The sequence below is a fragment of the Neltuma alba genome, unplaced genomic scaffold (assembly GCF_004799145.2).
Source record: "Neltuma alba isolate B1F8T4 unplaced genomic scaffold, ASM479914v2 tig00000105_pilon, whole genome shotgun sequence".
NCBI lineage: Eukaryota > Viridiplantae > Streptophyta > Magnoliopsida > Fabales > Fabaceae > Neltuma > Neltuma alba.
The window spans coordinates 384,100-405,104 of record NW_021631921.1 but is presented as its reverse complement, the minus strand read 5'-3'; the positions used below and the strand labels follow the sequence as shown (position 1 = coordinate 405,104).

The 21,005-nt window shown below is 33.7% G+C and overlaps 1 protein-coding gene across 1 annotated transcript; it reads left to right on the top strand.

Moving 5' to 3' along the window:
- Nucleotides 1–11,823: 11,823 nt before the first annotated feature.
- LOC114730843 (uncharacterized) lies at nt 11,824–12,276 on the top strand. Its single transcript, XM_028918262.1, has 2 exons — nt 11,824–12,002; nt 12,087–12,276. The coding sequence occupies exons 1-2, from the start codon at nt 11,824–11,826 to the stop codon at nt 12,274–12,276; spliced, it is 369 nt and encodes a 122-aa protein (XP_028774095.1).
- The last annotated feature ends 8,729 nt before the right edge of the window (nt 12,277–21,005 follow it).

Sequence of the window (21,005 nt, the reverse complement as noted above, 5' to 3'; positions counted from 1 at the left end):
AAAAAAAAATTTGCCCTCATCAGCTTCATATCCGTCACCAGCCAGCAACTAGTGCACGAGAACTCTAATTTTTTGCTCTCTCCCTCTCATTTTCGTCTTCTACCTGTAGCAGCCGTGAGCTACTCTGAAACTCTCCCTCTCATTTCAACTCTCTCAAGGCTGTTATTCTGCAGCTAGCCCTCCCTCCATTGCCGTTGTTCTGCATCAGCTACCATTTTCGTGTTGCATCAGCTACCATTTTCATGTTGCATTAGCTACCATCACTGTCGTTCTCTCAAGGTTGAAGCAGTGAAGTTCACATGCACAGCAGCTCACTGTCCTCCTCCTCTCTCAAGGCCGTGATACTCTCTGATTCGAAGGCAAGCCAGAACAATTTCGACCTGCAGTGAAGGTAAGTTCATTCAACGGTTGTTTTGTGGGTTTAATATGTTGTACGTCGATTTGTGTGACTTGAGGAATTTTGAGTTGGTTTCCAAGGTTTCTATTTAAACTTTTATTGAAGAATTGTGTTTAGATAGTTTTAAATTTGTATATATTGATTGGGTAGAAAATTTAGAGATTTCAAGCCTTGTTAATACTTGTTAGAAAAATAATGCATACAAGATGTTTGTCAAAATGCCTAAGAGAGATTGCATTTAGATAGTTTCCTATATGTATTGAATTTAGATTAAGGATTGGGTATACATTAAATTATTAATGAAAAAATTGTATTTAGATAGATTGAAATTGGTTTACATTGATTGGGTAATGGATTTGAAGTTTGAAATCCTTATTAACTAACTTGTTTGAAAATTAATATATAAAAAGTGTTCGTCAAAATGTCCAAATGAGAATTTTCCTATATGTATTGAATTAGAATCTTGACTACATTCAAAAGGAAGCTTTAAAAATTGGATGTTTATTGATTGGATAATGGATTTGAAGATTAAAAAGATTATTATGCATTAATTAGTTGTCAATGGAAAGCTTTGTTCTCATAATCCTTGGATTTTTCTTATGTTATATAGAAAATCTCTACTACTTGTTAAAGTAATTTTCATGTCTTTTTCAATTTTAGGAATTGGCATGATGATATAGTTATTATGAGATGTTTTATGTTGTAATTGGAATGAATCGAATTCAATTGATATCATTAGTTTTGAATTTGGTTAATGTTTATTGGGACTGTGCTGAATGGAATTAAATTGTTCAAAATTGCTTAGGTAGTAACAGAATGGATCATAATTAGATGAATGCTTTGAGAACAAGTGATGAATATGAGAACAAAGGAGAACAATTTATTGAATTTGCTAAAAAGAATGGTCCTAGCAATAACGGAATGTATTTTTGCCCTTGTGTCAAGTGTTTAAATGAGAGTCAACTAAGTATTGATGATATTAGGGATCAACTGCTTTGTGATAGTATAAATCTTCGATATACAAGATGGATATGGCATGGTGAAGTAAGAACAAGTTTAGTACTCAAAGAAGAGGAAGTTATGGATGATGTAAATGATAAAATGAGCGATATGATTCGTGATGTAGGGGTAGAGTTCTTTGTGCGATCACATGCAAATGATAACTTGAAGAGTGATGTAGAGATGCCTTTGTACCTTGGGTGTTCTAAGTATACACGATTGATAGCTGTATTGAAATTGTTCGGTTTAAAAGCAAATAATGGGTGGACTGACAAAAGTTTCACAGAGTTGCTTCAATTGATTAGTGATATGCTTCCAATTGATAACGTTCTTCCAAATCATGTGTATGAGGCAAAGAAAATCTTGTCTCGGATGGGTATGGGCTATGAAAAGATAGATGCTTGTCCTAATGACTGGGTATTATACAGAAAAGAGTATGCTGGTCTACGTGAGTGCCCAAAATGTAAAACTTCACGATATAAAGTGAAAAAGAACATAGATTGTGCTGGTAACTATGATGGTGATGAGACAAGTAAAGGGCAACCTTTGAAGGTGTTGTGGTATCTTTCGATAATACGACGATTTAAGCGCCTATTTGCTAATGCAACAGAAGCGAAGAAGTTAAGATGGTATTTTGATGAGAGAATATCATATGGAAGCTATCTTTGGCACCCTACTGATTCTCCTCAATGGCAGAAAATAGATGAAATGTTTCCGGAATTTGGTCTTGAACCAAGAAATCTTTGCCTTGGGCTTTGTATAGATGAAATCAACCCTTACGGTACTCTTAATAGCACACATAGTGCATGGCCAGTACTGTTGGTGATTTACAACCTACCTCCCTGGTTATGTATGAAGTGCAAGTACATAATGCTTTCTATGATGATTCAGGACCGAAACAACCAAGAAACAATATAATATCTACTTGGCATCTTTAATTGAAGATTTGAAGATGTTGTGAGAAGAAGGCGTGAATGTGTTTGATGCATACAAGCAGGAGTCCTTTAAGTTGTGTGTAATGATCTTTACAATGATAAATGACTTTCCTGCATATGGAAATCTATCAGGATACAGTGTGAAGGGATATAAAGCATGTCCTATATGTGAAGTAAACACATACTTTCACCAACTTAAGCACAGAAGGAAGACAATTTACCTCGGTCACAGGAGGTTTCTTGATCGGTTCCACCCATATCGGAGATTGAAAAAGGTTTTTAATGGCTCACCAGAGCATGACATGGCTCCAAAGGCATTAACTGGAGAGAAAGTTTACCAACGAGTAGAAAGAATCAATGTCATCTTTGGTAAGACTCAAAAAGTTGCAAGTGAGAAAAACATATGAAAGAAAGGTCTATTTTTTTTTATCTTCCATATTGGCGCAATCTTGATGTAAGACACAGTATTGATGTGATGCATGTGGAGAAAAATGTGTGTGATAGTCTTGTCGATACTCTTTTGCACATACTTGGAAAAACTAAAGACAGAATTAACGCAAGACTTGATCTGGCTGAAATGGGAATACGAGAGCGCTTACATCCACAATTGAGAGAGGGTGGTAAGCGGGCTTATACAGAACTTGCGGTCCACACATTGTCTAAGGTAAAAAAAAAAAAAGCTTGTGTCAGTGTTTGCATGACATCAAGGTGCCCCAGGAGTATTCTTCTAATATGAAAAGGCTTGTCTCAATGCACAATTTGAAGTTAGTGGGAATGAAGTCTCATGATTATCATGTACTGATGCAATAACTATTACCAGTGGCTATTCGAGGGCAGTGAGAGATGATGTGAGGAGTACTATAACTAGATTATGTATCTTCTTCAATGCTATTTGTAGCAAAGTCATTGACATAGAGAAATTGGATGAATTAGAAAATGAGGGTTATGTTATTTTGTTTCAACTAGAAATGCACTTTCCTCCAGTATTTTTTGATATCATGGTGCATTTGATCATTCATTTAGTGAGGGAGATAAGGCTTTGCGGCCCTATTTTTCTAAGATGGATGTATCCATTTAAGAGATACATGAAAGTCTTAAAAGATTCTTCTAAGAATCCTTATCGACCTGAAGCTTCAATTGTTGAAAGGTATGTAGCGGAAGAGGCTATGGAATTTTGCAAAACATATCTATCTATAGCTAAGACACCATATTGGCATGAAAAGGGTACAAGTAAAGGAATAAGGGGGCTAAAGGTAAAGAGTATGGGTCATGAAGAAGTGTTACAAGTGTACTTATACATATTGAATAATATGAAAGAAGTGCAGTCGTATTTAGATGATCACAAAAAAAGTTTAAAAGAAAAGTACCCAAAGAAAAGTGATATGCAGATAGCTAATGAGCATAACAAAACATTTATAACATGGTTCAATGAAAAAGTTTTGAGAGAGGCCAATGTGTCTAATACAATAAAATGGTTAGCTTGGGGTCCTTGTTTTGAAGTTATCGCTTGGAGTGGATACGACATAAATGGATATTCGTTCTACACAAAAACTCAAGATAACAAAAGTACTGTGCAGAATAGTAGGGTAATGGTGGTTGCTGAAGCAATGCATTTTTTGAGTTTGAAAGATAAAAACCCCAAATTGGCATCTATGGCTTATTATGGAGTTATAGAAGAGATATGGGAGCTAAACTACACCAATTTCAAGATTTCTGTCTTCAAATGTAAATGGGTCAACAATAATAGTATTGAAATGGATCAACAATTTGGATTTACATTAGTTGATCTTGGCAGGTTTGGTTATGCAGATGAGTCCTTCATTTTAACAAGCCAGGCAAAACAAGTATTTTATGTTACTGATCTAGCAAATAAAAAATTGTCTATTGTCCTTCAAAGTAAAAACCAGAAGGATAGTGATCCAACCATGAATCTTGATGAGACACCACCTTTTGCTTCAAATCCACCGAGACCAAGTGAAGTAGAATTGGTAGACAATGATGAATATGCTGTAAGAGATTATCATTGTGAAGGGATATGGGACAATACATAAAGTCAGATTAAGTAATGTAATTTTGCAATGTACCTTGTGTTATTTTCTTTCATTTATTTCATTGCAATGTACTTGATATTATTTATATTAATGCATTTTATTATAATATACTTATTTATCTAATTTTGGTTTTTCAACAGGCACATGAAGGAGGATTCTAATAGAAATATGGAGGAGGATTGTGTGTAACATCTTGAGTTTTATCGGGTTTTAATAACCTCTTTTGGTTGATTTTGAGGATAGATTAGTGATTTAAATGTTGATCTTGGTGTTTGGGTTGGAATTGAGGTATGTTGGAGGAATAGGTGAACATACCCCACTCAGGGTATGTTCGCTGCCGTGGCGAACCGGGAGTTCCAGGGGTGTTTATCTTTTGGGAAGGTTTGGCCACGGCGAAGTTGTTCAGGTGAGCGAGGCTTCCCTCTCGGGAAGGTTTCGCCGCGGCGAAGATAGGGGTATGCCGCTGCGAAGGTTTTCTGGGCGAGCGAGAGTTTCCTCTCGGGAAGCTTTCGCCACGGCGAAGATTGGAATTCACCACGGTGAAGTCGGGTTTTCAGGCGAGTAATCCCTCTCGGGATTAGTTCGCCGCGGCGAAGGAGTCCGAATCTATATAGTCGCGGGAGGGGTTCAGTTGTGCAAAAATTAGAAAAATCTGAGGTAGAGAGAGAGGCTTTGCTAGGGTTTTGGTATTTTGGCTTGGAGGGGGCATTTCTAAGGATCCATTGCCTTAAGTAAGTGATTTTAACCTCTAATCTACTTTCTTTCTTGGAATTTGTGAGGATTTATGGTGGAACCCTAGAGTTTTCTTGGTTGTTATGGAATTGAGGTTTTTGACCGATTGTTTTGAGTTTAATTGATTGCTTTGGGTTAGTCTAAGTATTTAATCGGTGTAGTTTTCTGGGATTTGAAGAACTTTGAATTTTTGAAGCTAGGGTTTATGGAAATGGGAGGTTTGTGATTGAGGATGATAATGTAGAGGTTGATTTTGAGTTTTGTGAATTGGGTTATATTAAGGAGGGTTAAATTGGATGTTTAATCGGTTTAGAATGTTGTTAAGACTTCTATTGTTCAAATGGGATGTTTGGGTGTTGAATTCCTAAAGTGGATCCTTGAGGTTTGAACTCTAATTGATGCTTGAAAAGGGGACTTGATGTTTTAATAGACTTCTTTGACTTTGGAGTGTTATTTTGATGGTTATACCCTTTGAATGGGGTAGAGTTTTGGTTGGAGCTAGGAATTTTGTGTCCCCAAGTGTTGTTTTGGTCACATTATTAGTTTGAAAGCTAATACATGATGGTTGTGTGTTTGTGTGCTTGTGTAGACCGGTTATGAGCCTTGTGGGTGCACGGGCCGTATTGTTGGTTGTTATTCCTTGCTCAGGCGAGAGGTAACCACTTTTCAATCCTTTGTATATGCTTTTGTGGTATTATGAGTGGATTTATGTTTTGTGCTCCGAGTAACAACTGTGTTCAAAGTGTATGTTGTATATTGAAAAAGTAAAACCGTCTTGTGGGGTTTAAATTGATATTGATTGAATCTAGAACTTGTGAAAGATAGGCCACTGAGAGAAGTTAATTGTGAAATGATCATTTACTCTTTGATTACGGTTTGAGCATGATGCATGAATTGAGAATTGGTGAGAGTTTTGATTGTTACTACCACGTGGTAAGGCCTCCATTAATGCATGATGGTTGGCTCTTTACATCCCCCATAGTGAGGGATAGGCCTTTTATGGCTCCTTACGTCCCCCATAGTGAGGGATAGGCCAGCTTCGGCTCTTGAAAATCCCCCAAAGTGAGGAATATGGTTGATGGGACCGCATCATTGCACTTGCATTACTTGTTGTGGCTATAATTTATAATATTACTTGTGAACTACCCCACTTGACGCCTCACGAGCACCTATTTAGTAATACCTTGAATTAGAAAGGTTGGTTACTGGGACTTCGTCTCACCCCGTGGTTTACAATGTTTTCAGGTGAAGGTTCTAGGCGAGTGCCGTCGGGAAGAGACGCAGAGGCTTGAGCTTGGTTAGCTTTAGGCCTCTAGCCTTTGTATATGTATGGCTAGTATATATATTGTCACATTTAGGGTCCTTTTGAAATATTTTGATTGTTGATCTTATTGTAAACCGGAGAAAATATTATCTCCTTATTTTGGTTGGCCGGAGGCTATTTCTATTGCTTTGTGGAACTTTGTTATACATGGTTGAAAACTAATTGGATGGGCTGATTGTAGATGTCTTTTGTTACCCGGCCCGGAGGCTCGGAGGCCCAGTGGATGTGAATGAATGATTTTAGTTGCATGCAACGGAGTTTGGGTTTGACCTGAGTTTGAATGTTAATTTCTAAAGTTATGAAATTTCTTTCTACTATGGTAGTTCATTTTAACAGTTTTCCTTTCCTACCATAGTAGTGATTGTATGACGAGTTTATAATGTTTTGAGGTAAAGGGTTTTACATTGTGATAGAGATATGGAGGAGGATTGTGACAGTGATGATGTCAATAAGCCAAAAGGAAGGAAGGTTAGAGGTAGTACAAGGCTACCAAAGTTAGCAGTATGTCATGGTCGTATTCAGAAGAAGCATGTGGATTTTGATGTCAATATGAATCCAATTGGTGAAGAGAAGAATAGATTCATTAGCTATATAGGCTCTGTTGCCCAAAGCAAAGTTAACATTCTATGGCCTAATTGGAATGAATTTCTAAGGAAACGAAAGATAGGATTTGGGAATATATTTTGGTATATCACTTTCTAATTTTATTTGATTTATTTTTTTGTAAATATAGTTATAACTGAGATCTTTAACTTAAACATATATATTTTTCTTTGCAGCAAACGCATGACATCCCTCATACTGAGCAAATGAAAAAGCATTTGTTGCAGCAAGTTCGTCAGCACTGGAAAGATTTCAAGCACACACTCACAAGCCAGTATGTGTAAGGGCCTAAGAAAGATGATGATCTGTGTGAAAAATACTCCTTCCTTGATCCAGATGATTGGAGGAGGTTTGCGGCGTCACGTCATGATCCTAAATTTAAGGTGTTTTGCCTTATAAAACATTTAATTTTGATTTAATTTACTTCACTTACTCAATTTACTTTGTTTTCTTTTTCACAGGAATTAAGTGTGGTGAATAAAGAAAGGCAAGCTAAAAATTTATATCCACACTATTTATCTCATAGAGGTTACAAGATGCTTGAGGAGAGGATCATGCAGAATGACTTGAAGGCGATGCAGGAAGCTACAAAATCTGATCCTAGTATTGTTGTTCAAACCCCACCTCATCCTCCACGTCATAGAAAATGGAAGGAAGTAAGGATGAAGAAGGGTTGGTATACTAATCCAGTAGTTGCTGAGATTGCTAAAACAATTGTAAATTGTATAATTCAAATAACTTTAACTTATGGTAATATTTTTTATACTTTGTCATTAATTTTCATTTATACTTTGTCATTAATTTTTTATCATACTTAAAATGTTATAGGAGGTACTTGAAGAGCAAAATAGCAAAGGTTCATTTAGTTCGAGTGGAAGGATGGACATTTTAGTGACAGCAATTGGGAAGCCTGATCACCCCGGACATGTTAGCGGAGAAGGGAGGACAATTGGTCTTACCCAATATTTTGGACAAACTTCACGAGCTTCTCTACGAAGTCAACCCACTGACGAGATGATAGCTAAACTTCGAGACCAAGTTCGTGATGAGCTCCAATATGAGCTAAAGGTCAAGATTGAGGCCCAGTTATGCTAGTCACTTCAACAAGAGCTTATGACTGAGCTTCGTGATGAAATGAAATCTATGGTCTCTAGCATGCAAATTGGGACAGTTCAACAACAATGCACACCCCAGGTTTGTAATCAATTTCACTTAAATTGATATTGAGTTTTACTAACGTTTTTCTTATTTAATTTAATACTTGCATTTCTCTCATTTAGGATTCCCCCGTCTTTCCTAGCACTAAAGATAGTTGTTATCCACCAGGGGCATTGGGAGAGCATGATCCTATTAGTCCCATGCCGGACTTTGGACAACCTTATTGTCTTCGTTTAGAGGTCCCAAGGATGCGTGTTGTTGCTGACGCTCTCCTCTACAATCAAGGGAGCACCATCCATCACCAACAAATTCAAGAGGACCAAGTAAGGGTTACAGTTACGACTGTTTGAGAGGGAGAGACAGGTGCGGATGTGCCATTCCCAACTACTGAAGTTGCGAAGTTAGGTCAGGCAATTGGATCTTTCATTCTTTGGCCTAGACACCTTATTGATGAGGAGATAATACCTGTGATGGTAAGAAAATGTCATGCTATATTGTGTGAATTTTTTTTAACATAATACTTATTATGTTTATTTGATGTTTCATTAGGACGAGAAAGATGTTAATAGATATCCTTGCTTGGCACAATTATATGAGGAATATAAAACAATTAGCAAGGTCAATATAAAGATGCCTATAAGGATTGTGGGTGAAGAAAAATCAAATTTCTTTGGACTTGACAACAAAGATATCAAGGTTTGAAGTAGTTGGACATAGCATGGGTTCAATTAGCAATCATGTAAGTTTATTTTTTCATTTCTAACTTAAACTTCTAATTTCTTACTTTGCACATACTAATAATTATCTTATTTCAATTCAATGATAGCTTTTTCCATAACAAATGCATGTCATCAATGGAGAAGAGAAATTTGTATGGATATTTATGCCTTATAAGTGTTCAGAAGAAGTACAACCCACTAGATAGGAGAATCAGATATGTGGGCAATATGATTGGAGACACTAAATTCCTTGTTATTTGGCACCAATTATTGTAGGGCAAGTAGTTTAATTATATTTATTTATACATACTTAAATTGCTAAGAATTATTGTGATATCCATTGATATATAAGTCTTACTCTATGATGCAGTCGTTATTGGAGTTTGTGTGTTTCTTGTTCAATCGACAATGTCATCTACTGGTTTGATCCCTTGGGTCGTCATCCAAGCACTAAGATGAGGGGCGTTTTCAACACGAAAGTACCTTAATGTAGATCAATAATTTTGTTTTCACTATAAATTATTTAACTTGTGCTTTCATTTGCTTATAGGGCTTTAAAGACTTATTATATAACCGGTGGGAAGCGTTCTGACAAAAATGGCCTAACAACTTGGGTCTATCCTAGTGTGAGTACTTTGAATTGAAGTTCTTTCATTGATGACAGTTATTTTATATATGAATTTGGATTATCATTTCCTTGTGATTTGTGGTGTGCTAAGCAACGAGGGTCAATAGAGTGCAGATATTACATTATCCGTTATATGTTTGAAATTATTGAGAGTGGATGTACTACAAAATTTAATGAGGTAAGTAAATATAATTTTAGTTTTGTAATAGTTGAATTTTTAAATTGAATTGTTACTTATTTTATTTTCTTCATATGTTTAAATTTGTTCATTTGTCAATTTACAAATTTTTGATAATGACTGCTCATATACTGTTGATGATATTGACTTCATCCAAGACCTTTTGGCACGGCAACTGCTTTAAGAGATAAATGTACGTTTGTTTTGGTGTAAAATAGAGGTTAAAAATATGATTTTTTTTTTACTTCTATTACCTAAAACAGACGTGAATGTGTTCTTTTTTTTTAAAAAAAAAATTCACTTCATATATACCACTTCCCCTACAGCCACAATAGCCATAATAGCCACTTTCCAGCAAGTTGGAATAGTATGAACCAGTCAATATTTTCAGCCAAGACATATGAACATCATAACTTCATCAATATATTGACACATTAACTAACTAGTCAAAAAAGAAGAACAAATTGCAAAAGTCAAAATTGATAACCTATTATCACTAAACATAAACTTGATCAATCCCTAGACCACTATTCTATTACCTCTTGAAGCAGTTGACTGCTCATATACTCTCCACCATTCTAATATTTAAAACAGACGTAAATAATACCATTATCGTCTTCTGTTTAAAACAGAAGTAAAAGGGGGTACTTTTTATGTCCTTTCTTTTCATGTTCCCCGCAAAACAAAAGTAAAAAGTCATACAAAACAGAAGTAAAAAGTCTTCATTGTAGTAGTGTTAATGATAATCACCACCACGTGAAAAATTGTGTTGCTTTTTTAAAGCAACCTTACATACTAAAAGATATAACTCTTTCACCGACAAAGAGCAATATGTCAAAGAAGCAGCTTTAAAGAGGTGGAGGATAGTGGCAGATACATGGGTGCAAATATAGCGTTTCCAAGAAGCAGTAAACAGAAGTATAGATATGTGGTTAACCGAGTGCGGAGAAGGCCAAGTGGTTGGAAGGTGGCTAGTTTAGTGTTGGCAGGAAGAATTACATTGGTGAAAGCCGTGACTAGCTCCATGGCCTTATACCCCATGCAACATGATAGATTACCACAGAGTATAATAGAAGAAATAGAAAAAGAGGAGCGAAAGTTTGTGAGGGGAGATTCGGAGGAGGAGAAGAACTGGCATGCACTTGCGTGGGAGAAGATGTGCCAACCAAAAGATATAGGAGGTATGGGAATAAAGTCCTTAAGAGGCATGAATGATGCGTTCCTGACCAAGCTACTGTGGAGAATGAATACATACATCCCCAGAGGAGCTATGGGTCAAGGTGATTATGGGGAAGTGTGGGAGAGGAAGAAGGTCAGGCAAAAGATTAATTGCCAAAGGAGCTGACTCTCAATTATGGAAGGAAATGGCCAGGAGGTGGGATACCTTCCAGGTCAATGTGGAGGCTAGACGGGTTAGGAATGAAATTGCAGAGAACACGGTGCAGTATAGGTGGAAAAATGAAAAGAATGGAAAATTCTCTACTGCTAGTGCCTATGAGATAGTCAAGGGAAACACTAGTAATATGGATCAAAGCAACTGAAGACTGATTTGGAAACTCAGGGTGCCTGAGAAAGTTAGAATATTTCAATGGAGGATGTTCCATAGAAGACTAGCCACGGAAGAGATCACAAATAAGTGGAATGGAGGAAATCACCCATGTGACTTATGCTAAAGTAAAAACAGAGACCATGCTTCATGCATTGAGGGACTGTCCATACGCCATGGCCATATAGAGAAGCCTACTGCCTTACAGCAAAAGGGTGGAATTCGTGGGTGATGAATGGCATGACTGGTTGCAAAAGAACACTAGCGACAAAAGCAATAAAAAGGAGGAGATCTGCTGGGCGGAGAAATTGGCAATGTGTTGCTGGTTTATATGGAGATGGCGGAATCTACAACTGCATGACCAAGAATTCATTTTACTGAGAGAACCAGAAAAGGAGATCTACAACTATTTGGCAAATTACCATCACAAGTGGGACAAGGAAACCATGAATGAAATTGATATAAGGACTGAACAGGTTTCATGGAAGCCACCTGAATTAGGATGGTGTAAATTGAACACCGACAGAATGTGCACGGTAGAAGGAACAGTAAGATGCGGAGGAGCAGCAGGGGGGATGGTGGAGAGTGGTTAAAGGGCTTCTTGGCACAACTAGCATGTTGTGAGGTGATAGAAGCTGAGGCGTGGGGTATCTTGGTAGGACCAGAACTATGCAGAGACATGGCATTCATGAAAATTGAAGTGGAATGTGACTCTAAGCAAGTGGTGGGCCTGTTAGTTCAGAACAAAGAGCGATGACGACATATGCATGTCTTTAAGGAAATTCAGGAACTATTGCAAGGGGATTGGTAAATCAGGATTAATCATGTATCTAGAGAAGGAAACCAAGCAGCCGACAAGCTAGCTCACCTTAGTTTACAACAAGATTCATCGAGAACCATCTGGGACATGCCACCACCTGAAATATGGCGGATCCTTGATGAAGACTTAGCTGGAACTGAGATTCCCCGGAGGGTTTATACCGTTTGTAATGGCCATGTAATGTAATGGGCTTAGCTCCTGTCTTTTCACCAAAAAAAAAAAAAGATAACTCTTTATGGAAATAATATTAAATAACCTTTGGTTACTTAAATTATGTTGGTTCATAAACTAATATATGGTTTTGACTTTTAATTAAAGATGTATTGCTCCAAGAAGTATCTCTTCAAATCATCATTTCATGGTCTATACAAACCCCTCACCATCACTGTATTTGCACACAACACTACACAAACATACAATATCAAACCCATTACCTTTGTCTTTAGATGCATATATAGATAAATATAAATGATCATTTATAAAGGCCATTGTGCAATCGATACTTAAGGATTTTCATTATATCAGGAAGGAAACTTGGTGAGTCCAGCGTTCACGTTATAAAATAGGAAAGGTGAGAGTGAACTAAGCCTAAAAGAAAGTATTGCTCGTGCTTTAAGGACATCATATACCATTTTCTTCGTTCTATCTCCCAATAAGCATGCCTCTCAAAAGTTAAGAAAGTAAATGATCACTAGGTGACCAGGATATGACCTCATAGAATGAGTAAATGTGACGCACATTGAAGAACAAGGGTAATTTTGAGTGTTTATGACATAGCACTGTTAACTTAAAGGCAAATTAGTTGATGCGCAGTTCAAAGGTAGATGAAATCATTCAATAAAAGTCTATTTATGGTAGAAATTCCTATTAGTCGTTGGGCACAAGAAAGTAACTATTGCTCAGGGAAAAGTATCGTTTACCACACCCGTAATTAATGCGTTTGATAGGTAACAGACTACCCCAAAAGCAGAAGATTTATCAACAAACTGGGCAAACGACATCACCCGAAATAGTTGGCACGGCTTTGTTACAACAGAACAGAGCAAGGAAATGTCCAACTACTCATTTTCATATTTTGGAAGCTTATCTGGTATGAACATGTGTTACCTGTTTTTCTTTCAACTTGGCACTGATCTGATTAAAAAAAAAATACAATCTATAACAACAGATTTAGTGAAAAGTGAAAAAAATTCAATTTGAAATGCTTGTCACTTTTGAAAAGTAAAAGAAATGCGCAACAGAGCAAAACAGAGCAAGGCGATTGTTAACAAACGCAACAGATTCTCAATAATATATATATATATATATATATTTTTTTTGGGAAGAAGGCGCTTGTGGATAAACACAGCCAAGTATCTGTCAACAAACCTTCGAGAATATCAAGAACAAGATCTAATTGTCCACAAAAATACATAATTGTAAATAGAATGAATTTTAAAACCAGAAAAGATTAAGTTATGAAGACCTTGGCTCTATGAAAATCATTTCTTTTTGAAAACCTTTTTGATTTACTCTGTTATAAATTTCTCAACCACGTTGAAGATTTTCAGACCAAATATAACAGACCTTTGTGTGCTCTTCAATCACTTGTAGACTGATTTGATTCTTTAGCTCATTCTTTCAATTAACTATTTATTTTCATCTTTGCAAAACAATCTTCTCTATGTTTTGCAATCATCAACCTGTGCACAAACATAATTGAGAACGAATTATAGATAAATCAGAAAGAATATCTCCGATCCATAGATTAGAAACAGATTAATTGTAGTGGGATTAATTATGAAACGCACCATGATTAATTACCACTTTCTGCTTGTCCTTTATTCATTAGCGTTTCTTTTTAACAAACCTTTTAATTTCATTCCTTTCCACGCAGGCCATATCTATTATTACGCCAATTTACTTTAAAGTGTTAGGCAAGGTTTCCTAATGGAATCGGGAATCTTGTTCTGAGAGAATTTGCACTAATGTTACTTTAGTATTCCAATCACATAGGGTTAGTGAAGTACACATGAGAAAGGTAGAATATGCTAACTTCCATCCTTAAGATATGACCTAGCTGACTAGTTTCGAAAAATAAAGAAATTAGTTGCCAAATTACTTAGTTTACATGATTTTTTTAAAATAATTATATGTATTATTAGATTATATGTTAGTTTATAAGAAAGCAAATATCAGCCACATGCTTTCAGCCCTAAAGAGGATAAGATGACAACTTCTTGTGGTCCAAGGAAGATTGATTAGAGTTGAATAAGGAAAATACACAGTTTGCGAAGTTCAATACAGGAAAAGTGTTCGATTTTAGGAATTTATAGTGTGGTTGTTAGAATATCCTTATCACGTATGATATGATTCTCATTTTTCTTAATTCTATTAAATGAATAATGAGACTATACAAAATTATGTCTTGATAAAAGTTCAACTTTCCAATTTATGAAAATGCATAGACTATATCGAGACTATATTTTTATTTTTGCAAAACAATCTTCTCCAAGTTTCATAATCATCAAAACATGAGAATCGAATATTTTTGCCCCTTTTTGATCATGACAAAAGCCGTAATGCAACAGATTAGTATTAAGGCTGCTCTCCCTTAATATGTGCACCAACATAATGTGAACGAATTATAGATAAACCAGAAAGAATATTCAGAGGAACAATGGAGTGAAATATATCTTAGCACTTTGAGAGTTCATTAATACTATATCTAGTCCTTAATATAAGAGCTAGTTTGATTTTTAATTAGTCCTAAATATAATACCTCAATCTACTTTGTCTCTCATATTTATTTATTTTTCACAAGGTAGTCCCTGTAGTAGTTGCACACATTAAATGTTTCATCAAATGGTAGTTCTAACTAATACATATAATTAGCAAGGATATTTTAAGGAAAATAACACCTACTTGTTATAAAAAAACAACTTAACTGATTTTTTTAATATATTCAAATTAGTCAACTAACTCTTATATTAAGAACTGAAGGAGTAAGTTCAATTTCAACAGCCAAAGCATAAGTCATTAATTAACAAACGAAAAATCAAAGACATAAAAGACACACCAATGACCAGACGGTAAATCATCGAGCATTTGGATTAACTGGTTAGGAGACTGTTTCAGTTTAGTCATAAATCTTGAGTTCAGGATTTGGGAACGCAGCAACATTGAACCTCTATGATAGAGGTACCAACCATAAGAGTTTCACATCCCTCAAATGAGTATTAGTATGGACCCATAGATTCTTTATGACAAGAGGCGAGCGGGAGATACCGAGTGCATACAAAAAGGGGGGGGGATTAAATGGTAATAGTTGGACTGTTAGGATAGTCAACTTCAAGTCTTCAATTAGTGTAACGTGATCCATGTTTCAATTGACATTTGTAGAAAAGTCAATTTGACAAATTAAAACTTGTTTGGATAAAAAAAAAAAAAGTTTAGATATAAAATGATTAAAACTTTAAAAAAATATATTATAGATATATAATTTGATAAATTTAAAAATATTATAATTATAAAAATAAAGGAGTTAATATATTATTAAGAAAAATTTGTAAATACCTAAACATATTTAATTAGATATATTTAATAAATAAATATATAAAAATTACAAATAATTAAAATAATTAAAAATCAAAGGTAGCAAAAAATATAATAAAAAATATCATTTAATAAAAGATCATTTATAGATTACAACACACAAAATAATAAAAAAGAAAACTCATTCAACATACCCACCCAATGCAACAAGAGAGAGGAAGGGGGGAGAGAGGAAAGGGGGGAGAGGACTTGTTGGCAGAAAAAAGAAGAGCGTAAATATGGAAAGTGGTGTAATAATGGGTTGCAAAAAATATGATGATAGAAGCCAAAAGTTAGCTGTTAGTGACAGTTTCACCCAAAAGGGGATATATATAAAAATTTGACTTTATAAAATAAACAACTGGATTATACAAAGGAAACAAGTTTAGAAGGATTTCACCAAAGATGAATAGAAGTAGAACACGTAGGGTTTATACCGATTCGATCACAACCACTTGACCTACATTTAGTTTTCAGAGTGCCTCTGAGTTTTTCACTAAATCTCAAGATTTAATGGGCTCTTGGTATCACAGTATAGTAAAAGAGCTCACTTTCAATCACTCCCCCTTACTTCCCATAAGGTTACAATCCCCTCAAGAATCCTAGATTCTTTAGTCACTCATTGAAAGTAATAAATAATTTACAGACTTTCTCTTAAGAGTGTATGGGATAAATAGTGATGCTCAGAAATAGAAAACAAAGTATTGAATATAAAGATTAACTTCGACAATCGGTAACTCGGTTCATTCACTGCTTCATTTAATGCTCTTTGCACCATTTATAGTTAGAGTCTTTCAAGTTTGTGTTAGACATAAGAGCTTGTAACTGTTGGGATATTGCTCATGTGTGTTGGTAGTTGCAACAGTTGTTTGAATTAAATGCACTTCTGACACAGTAGCTTGAGCCTATAATATAACCGTTGAGCTTCGTAATCCGTAGAAGTTTCTTCAAGAGCTTGTAACCGTTGGGATATTGCTTGTTTGTGTTGGTAGTTGCAACAATTGTTCATAATAAATGCACTTCTGACACAGTAACTTGAGCCTATAATATAACCGTTGAGCTTCATAATCTGTAGAAGTATCTTGGTAGAGAAATAAGATTTCTTCAAGAAGGAATATAAGTGAACAATTAATAGAATAGATGATGATCTTTGAACTTTAATACAAGAAGTGAAATCATAAATCAAAGATCAAATAATCAGAGAATCAAATTATTGAAGACCTGATGGATAAGCCTTTAATCGATAAAGTTATCAATTAATAGAAAGTGAAGCAATTCTAAAACATAGACTCACTTATCAAAGTCATTATGGATCATACTTTATGAAACAAGTTATCGATAAATAGTAAAATATAGGCAAAGTGATTTTATCAAGAAAATTTATCTAAAATCAATTGAAAAGCTTGTATCTTGAAAACTGGTGCCTTCTTAGTTTTTATAATAATATAAGATGATTAATGAAGGCTAAAAAAAAGCTTGAAGATAAGATAATATCATGCTTTCTGAAAAGTAACGTGAAGGGCAAGTTCCAAAAAATGTATGTGAACTTTATGGAACAGATTATTGATAATTCACTTTATCAAACAGTTTATCGATAATTGAAGTAAGTGTAAACAATCATTTTAACCAAATTTATTTGAAACATTATTGATAAGGATTTGATTGAACATATTATCTGAAAAGCTATTTGAAATACTTATACTGACTTACATAGGAAAGACGTGACATTAATTGATTAAATGATCGACAAGTGCATTTATTGATTACAAGTTTGATTATTATGATTATCAATAAAGTGATCGATAATTGACTGACTAAAACTTGAAGTTGAGTAAGACTGAGAGAAACTTGATCGAACAACTTATCGAACATTGTAGCAAGACAGACTCAAACAGTTTTAGAACAAGTTATCGATAAGTATGATTACCGATAAGATGATAGATAATTCAAAATGTATTCTAAATAGGTAGGTCATAGGGAACTTACCAATTATCTGTCATGTGATTGATAACCTCATTTATCCCTAAGGTTATCAATAAAAACTTGTCAACAGTGAGAAACTAATCCCTTTTACCTGATAACTTATTGAATATTTGAATTATCGATTAAGTGATCAATAATTTTTTGACAGTAATCATATTCAAGCAATTTTACAAATGATCAATAAGGTGATCGAATAATACGTTTATCTAACAGGTTATTTAGAACAGTACTTATGTAACACATTATTAATAAAGCTTACCAGTATTTAAACTCACAATATTCAGTCATTTATCTAACATGTGTTTGATCAACCCAATGATCTAACATCTGATAAAAAAACAGCTTAATTGTTATGTAGAGAAACTTAACTACTTATTTTGTCATCAGCAAAACTTTAAATTTAACGTTAGCCACTCCACACAATCAATGTAAAAATAAGAAAAAAATATCTTCAGCGTTTGGCCACTTTAACAAGCAAATGAGCTTTCCAGCTACCATTGATCCAAACAATAAATTTTCTCTAAATGACCTACCAACGTGCGTTGTGTGATTTTCTAGGCACGTTTACTCTCCCAAACAGTATTCCAAACGCGTGCTAAATATGTGGTCCACAGCTTCCAAAAGACTCTCCCAATTTCTTAATCAATTACGCATTGCGTATTTTGGGGTCATAAAAGACAAAGGAAACCAACAATAATTAGTTGGAACCCTTTTTTTTCACTTTTACAATTTGGATTTAATGATTTTAGGTGCTTTTCCCTTTGATTTAGTATAGGTGAGGGTTAAGGGCGAGAATAACAGATTGGTGATAAAATTAATTTATAAAATCGATTTTTATTGAATTATGATTTGTAACAATTGGTATTTTTCTAGGAAGTCACAACTTTAGTTTTCAAAATGGCTAAAGTATACATTTTGTTCTTTAACTTTATACAAGGTTTCAATTTGATTCCTTAACTTTAAGAAGTATACTTTTAGTATTTTAACCCTAATTTTTTTTTAAAAAAAAATGATGACATTAAGATCTTAAATATTGATAAAATATTCTCAAAGGCTAACATATTAAGTTTAATTTTCAAAACATCCATGATTATTACAAAAAATCATCATTAAAGTCTAATAATTTTAGGGTTAAAGGACCAAATGTATGTTTGTTACAGTTAAGGGATCAAATTGAAACCTTGTACAAAGTTAAAAGATTAAATGTATACTTTAACTTTTCAAAATTGATTAGGAATGTTATTTTAAATTTATAAAGGTGATTTTAAAATTCGTTATGATAAAAAATGATTTTAAGAATAATTAGAAATTACTTAGAATAACTTCTAAAAGTAATCACCTATGCGGTCCCTCCAAGAAAGACCCATGTAAAGTAAACGAGTGTATATCTTATCTAAATTGATTTTAATTTTATTGTTTTTATTTATTTATGCTCATAAATTAAAAATATAGAAAAATACAATTATTTTTTTTAAAATAATATAGCTTGGTCTCTGTCCAACGAGAAGAGAATTGCACATCTTGCATAACCATAATAATGGCCACACGCTTTCGGTCCCAAAGAAGACAAGATAGAAACTTCGGTCGCCTCACGAAGATTGACTAGGGTTTTCTTTTCTGTTTTTTTCCCGGAAAAGAATCAAATAATATTAGAAAGAAAAGATAGCATCTTTACAAATACAGAACTGAAGTCAAATAAAAAAAATGAGAAAATTTAAATAATACAGAGTACCAAGCATGAACTATTATGATGAGGCTGCTTAGATAAAACCAAACCATGGTATGAAAAATAGCTTTTGAAAGAGAAGTTATTTTTAAAAATAGATTTTGAAAGAATAGATTTTGTGAAAAATGATTCTAATAAAATAAAAATATTTGGATAATTGTTATCAGAAGTACTTTGTATATATATAAATCACTAAAAAGGATATAGATTAATATGATAATTACATAAAAGATAATTTTATAATATATTTTTATTTGAAGTAATAAATTTTTTAATAATATATTTTTTACCAACATAATAAATAATTTATAAAAAATATAATTAATAAATAATTAATATGTGTATATGTATTTATAAAATATAAAATTAAATATGTTTTTACAACAATATTTTTTTTGCCAACAGAAAAATATTATCTTGCCTTAAAGATTTTAAACATGAAATCCCCTAACATTTTTTCACAACTAGTTTTTTTTAACAACATACTACCCCTGATTTTTAATATAAGAGCTATTTTAATATTCAATTTGATTCTAAATATAAAATTTCAATCTATTTTGTTTATCATATTTATCTATTCTTTTCAAATTAGCCTTTATGGTAATCGCACATGTTAAATATTTTATCAAATGGTACTTCTAGCTAATACACATGATCAGAAAGAGTATTCTAAGGAAGACAATACCTATTTATTACAAGTGACTAACTTAACTAATTTTTTTAATCTACTTAAATTAGTTAATTAACTCTTTAGTAAGGACCATAAGTAATATTACAATGAAAAAAGGACCATATTTTCAAAAAGTTACATTTTTTTGCTTTTCATGAAACCACGGTTTAGGTGGGTCAAATCATGATTTTGGAGCCAAACCATAGTTTCATGAAAATGTGGGGTGTTTGGCAATTTTTTGAGTCAAGTCATGGTCTGGGCTCCAAAAATAATTTTGGTAAGTTTGCCAAACACCCGGTAGGGTAAGTTGTCTCATTAGTATTGTCTCTGCAGTTGTTAAGCTAAGTAAATTGTTTGATAGAGGCCAAGACTTGAAGCGATTGATTATCCGAAGAGAAGAAGGAAGAGTTGATGAACCAGTAGAGAAATGACTGAAAATATTTATAATTGAAATTGCGCTCCCCTTAGTTTCTTGACCCATTGATGTAGGAGGACCTAAAGGATGTTTGCATCTAATTGAATCATTTAGATTTAATTTTTTATATTAAAGTTTTTTAAAAAATTATTTTAATATATATAATCGAAAATAAAAATATTTCAATGGTTAGTTTTTTTTCAAAAATATTTTTTTTATTAAAATTAAATCTGAGTCGTTAAAATTATGTTTGAAGAGTGTATATCTTATCATAACTATCGTTGCCATGTGCACAAAAACCAGTTACATGGTTTGCGAAATTCTATAAAAAGGGAAGTTTTCAATTGTTTTAGAATAGGTTTTTACAGTAAAAAGTAAGGTAATTGTATCGCGAAAAAAAAAAAGGTAAGATGATAAACTGATAATACTTACCACAATTAAATTAGGTCCAAATAAATTTTGTAGTTTAAACTTTAAAGTCAACCTAGATCATTATTTTTACCAAGCAATTTTTGAATTTATCAAATTTAAATTAAAGTGCAAAATGA

Bases quoted from the DNA above. Each gene is read 5' to 3' on its own strand.
- LOC114730843 (XM_028918262.1), top strand. From the start codon at position 11,824: ATGCGGAGGAGCAGCAGGGGGGATGGTGGAGAGTGGTTAAAGGGCTTC. The intron at 12,003-12,086 runs GTTAGTTCAGAA...TTGGTAAATCAG, and splicing joins TCTAAGCAAGTGGTGGGCCT to GATTAATCATGTATCTAGAG.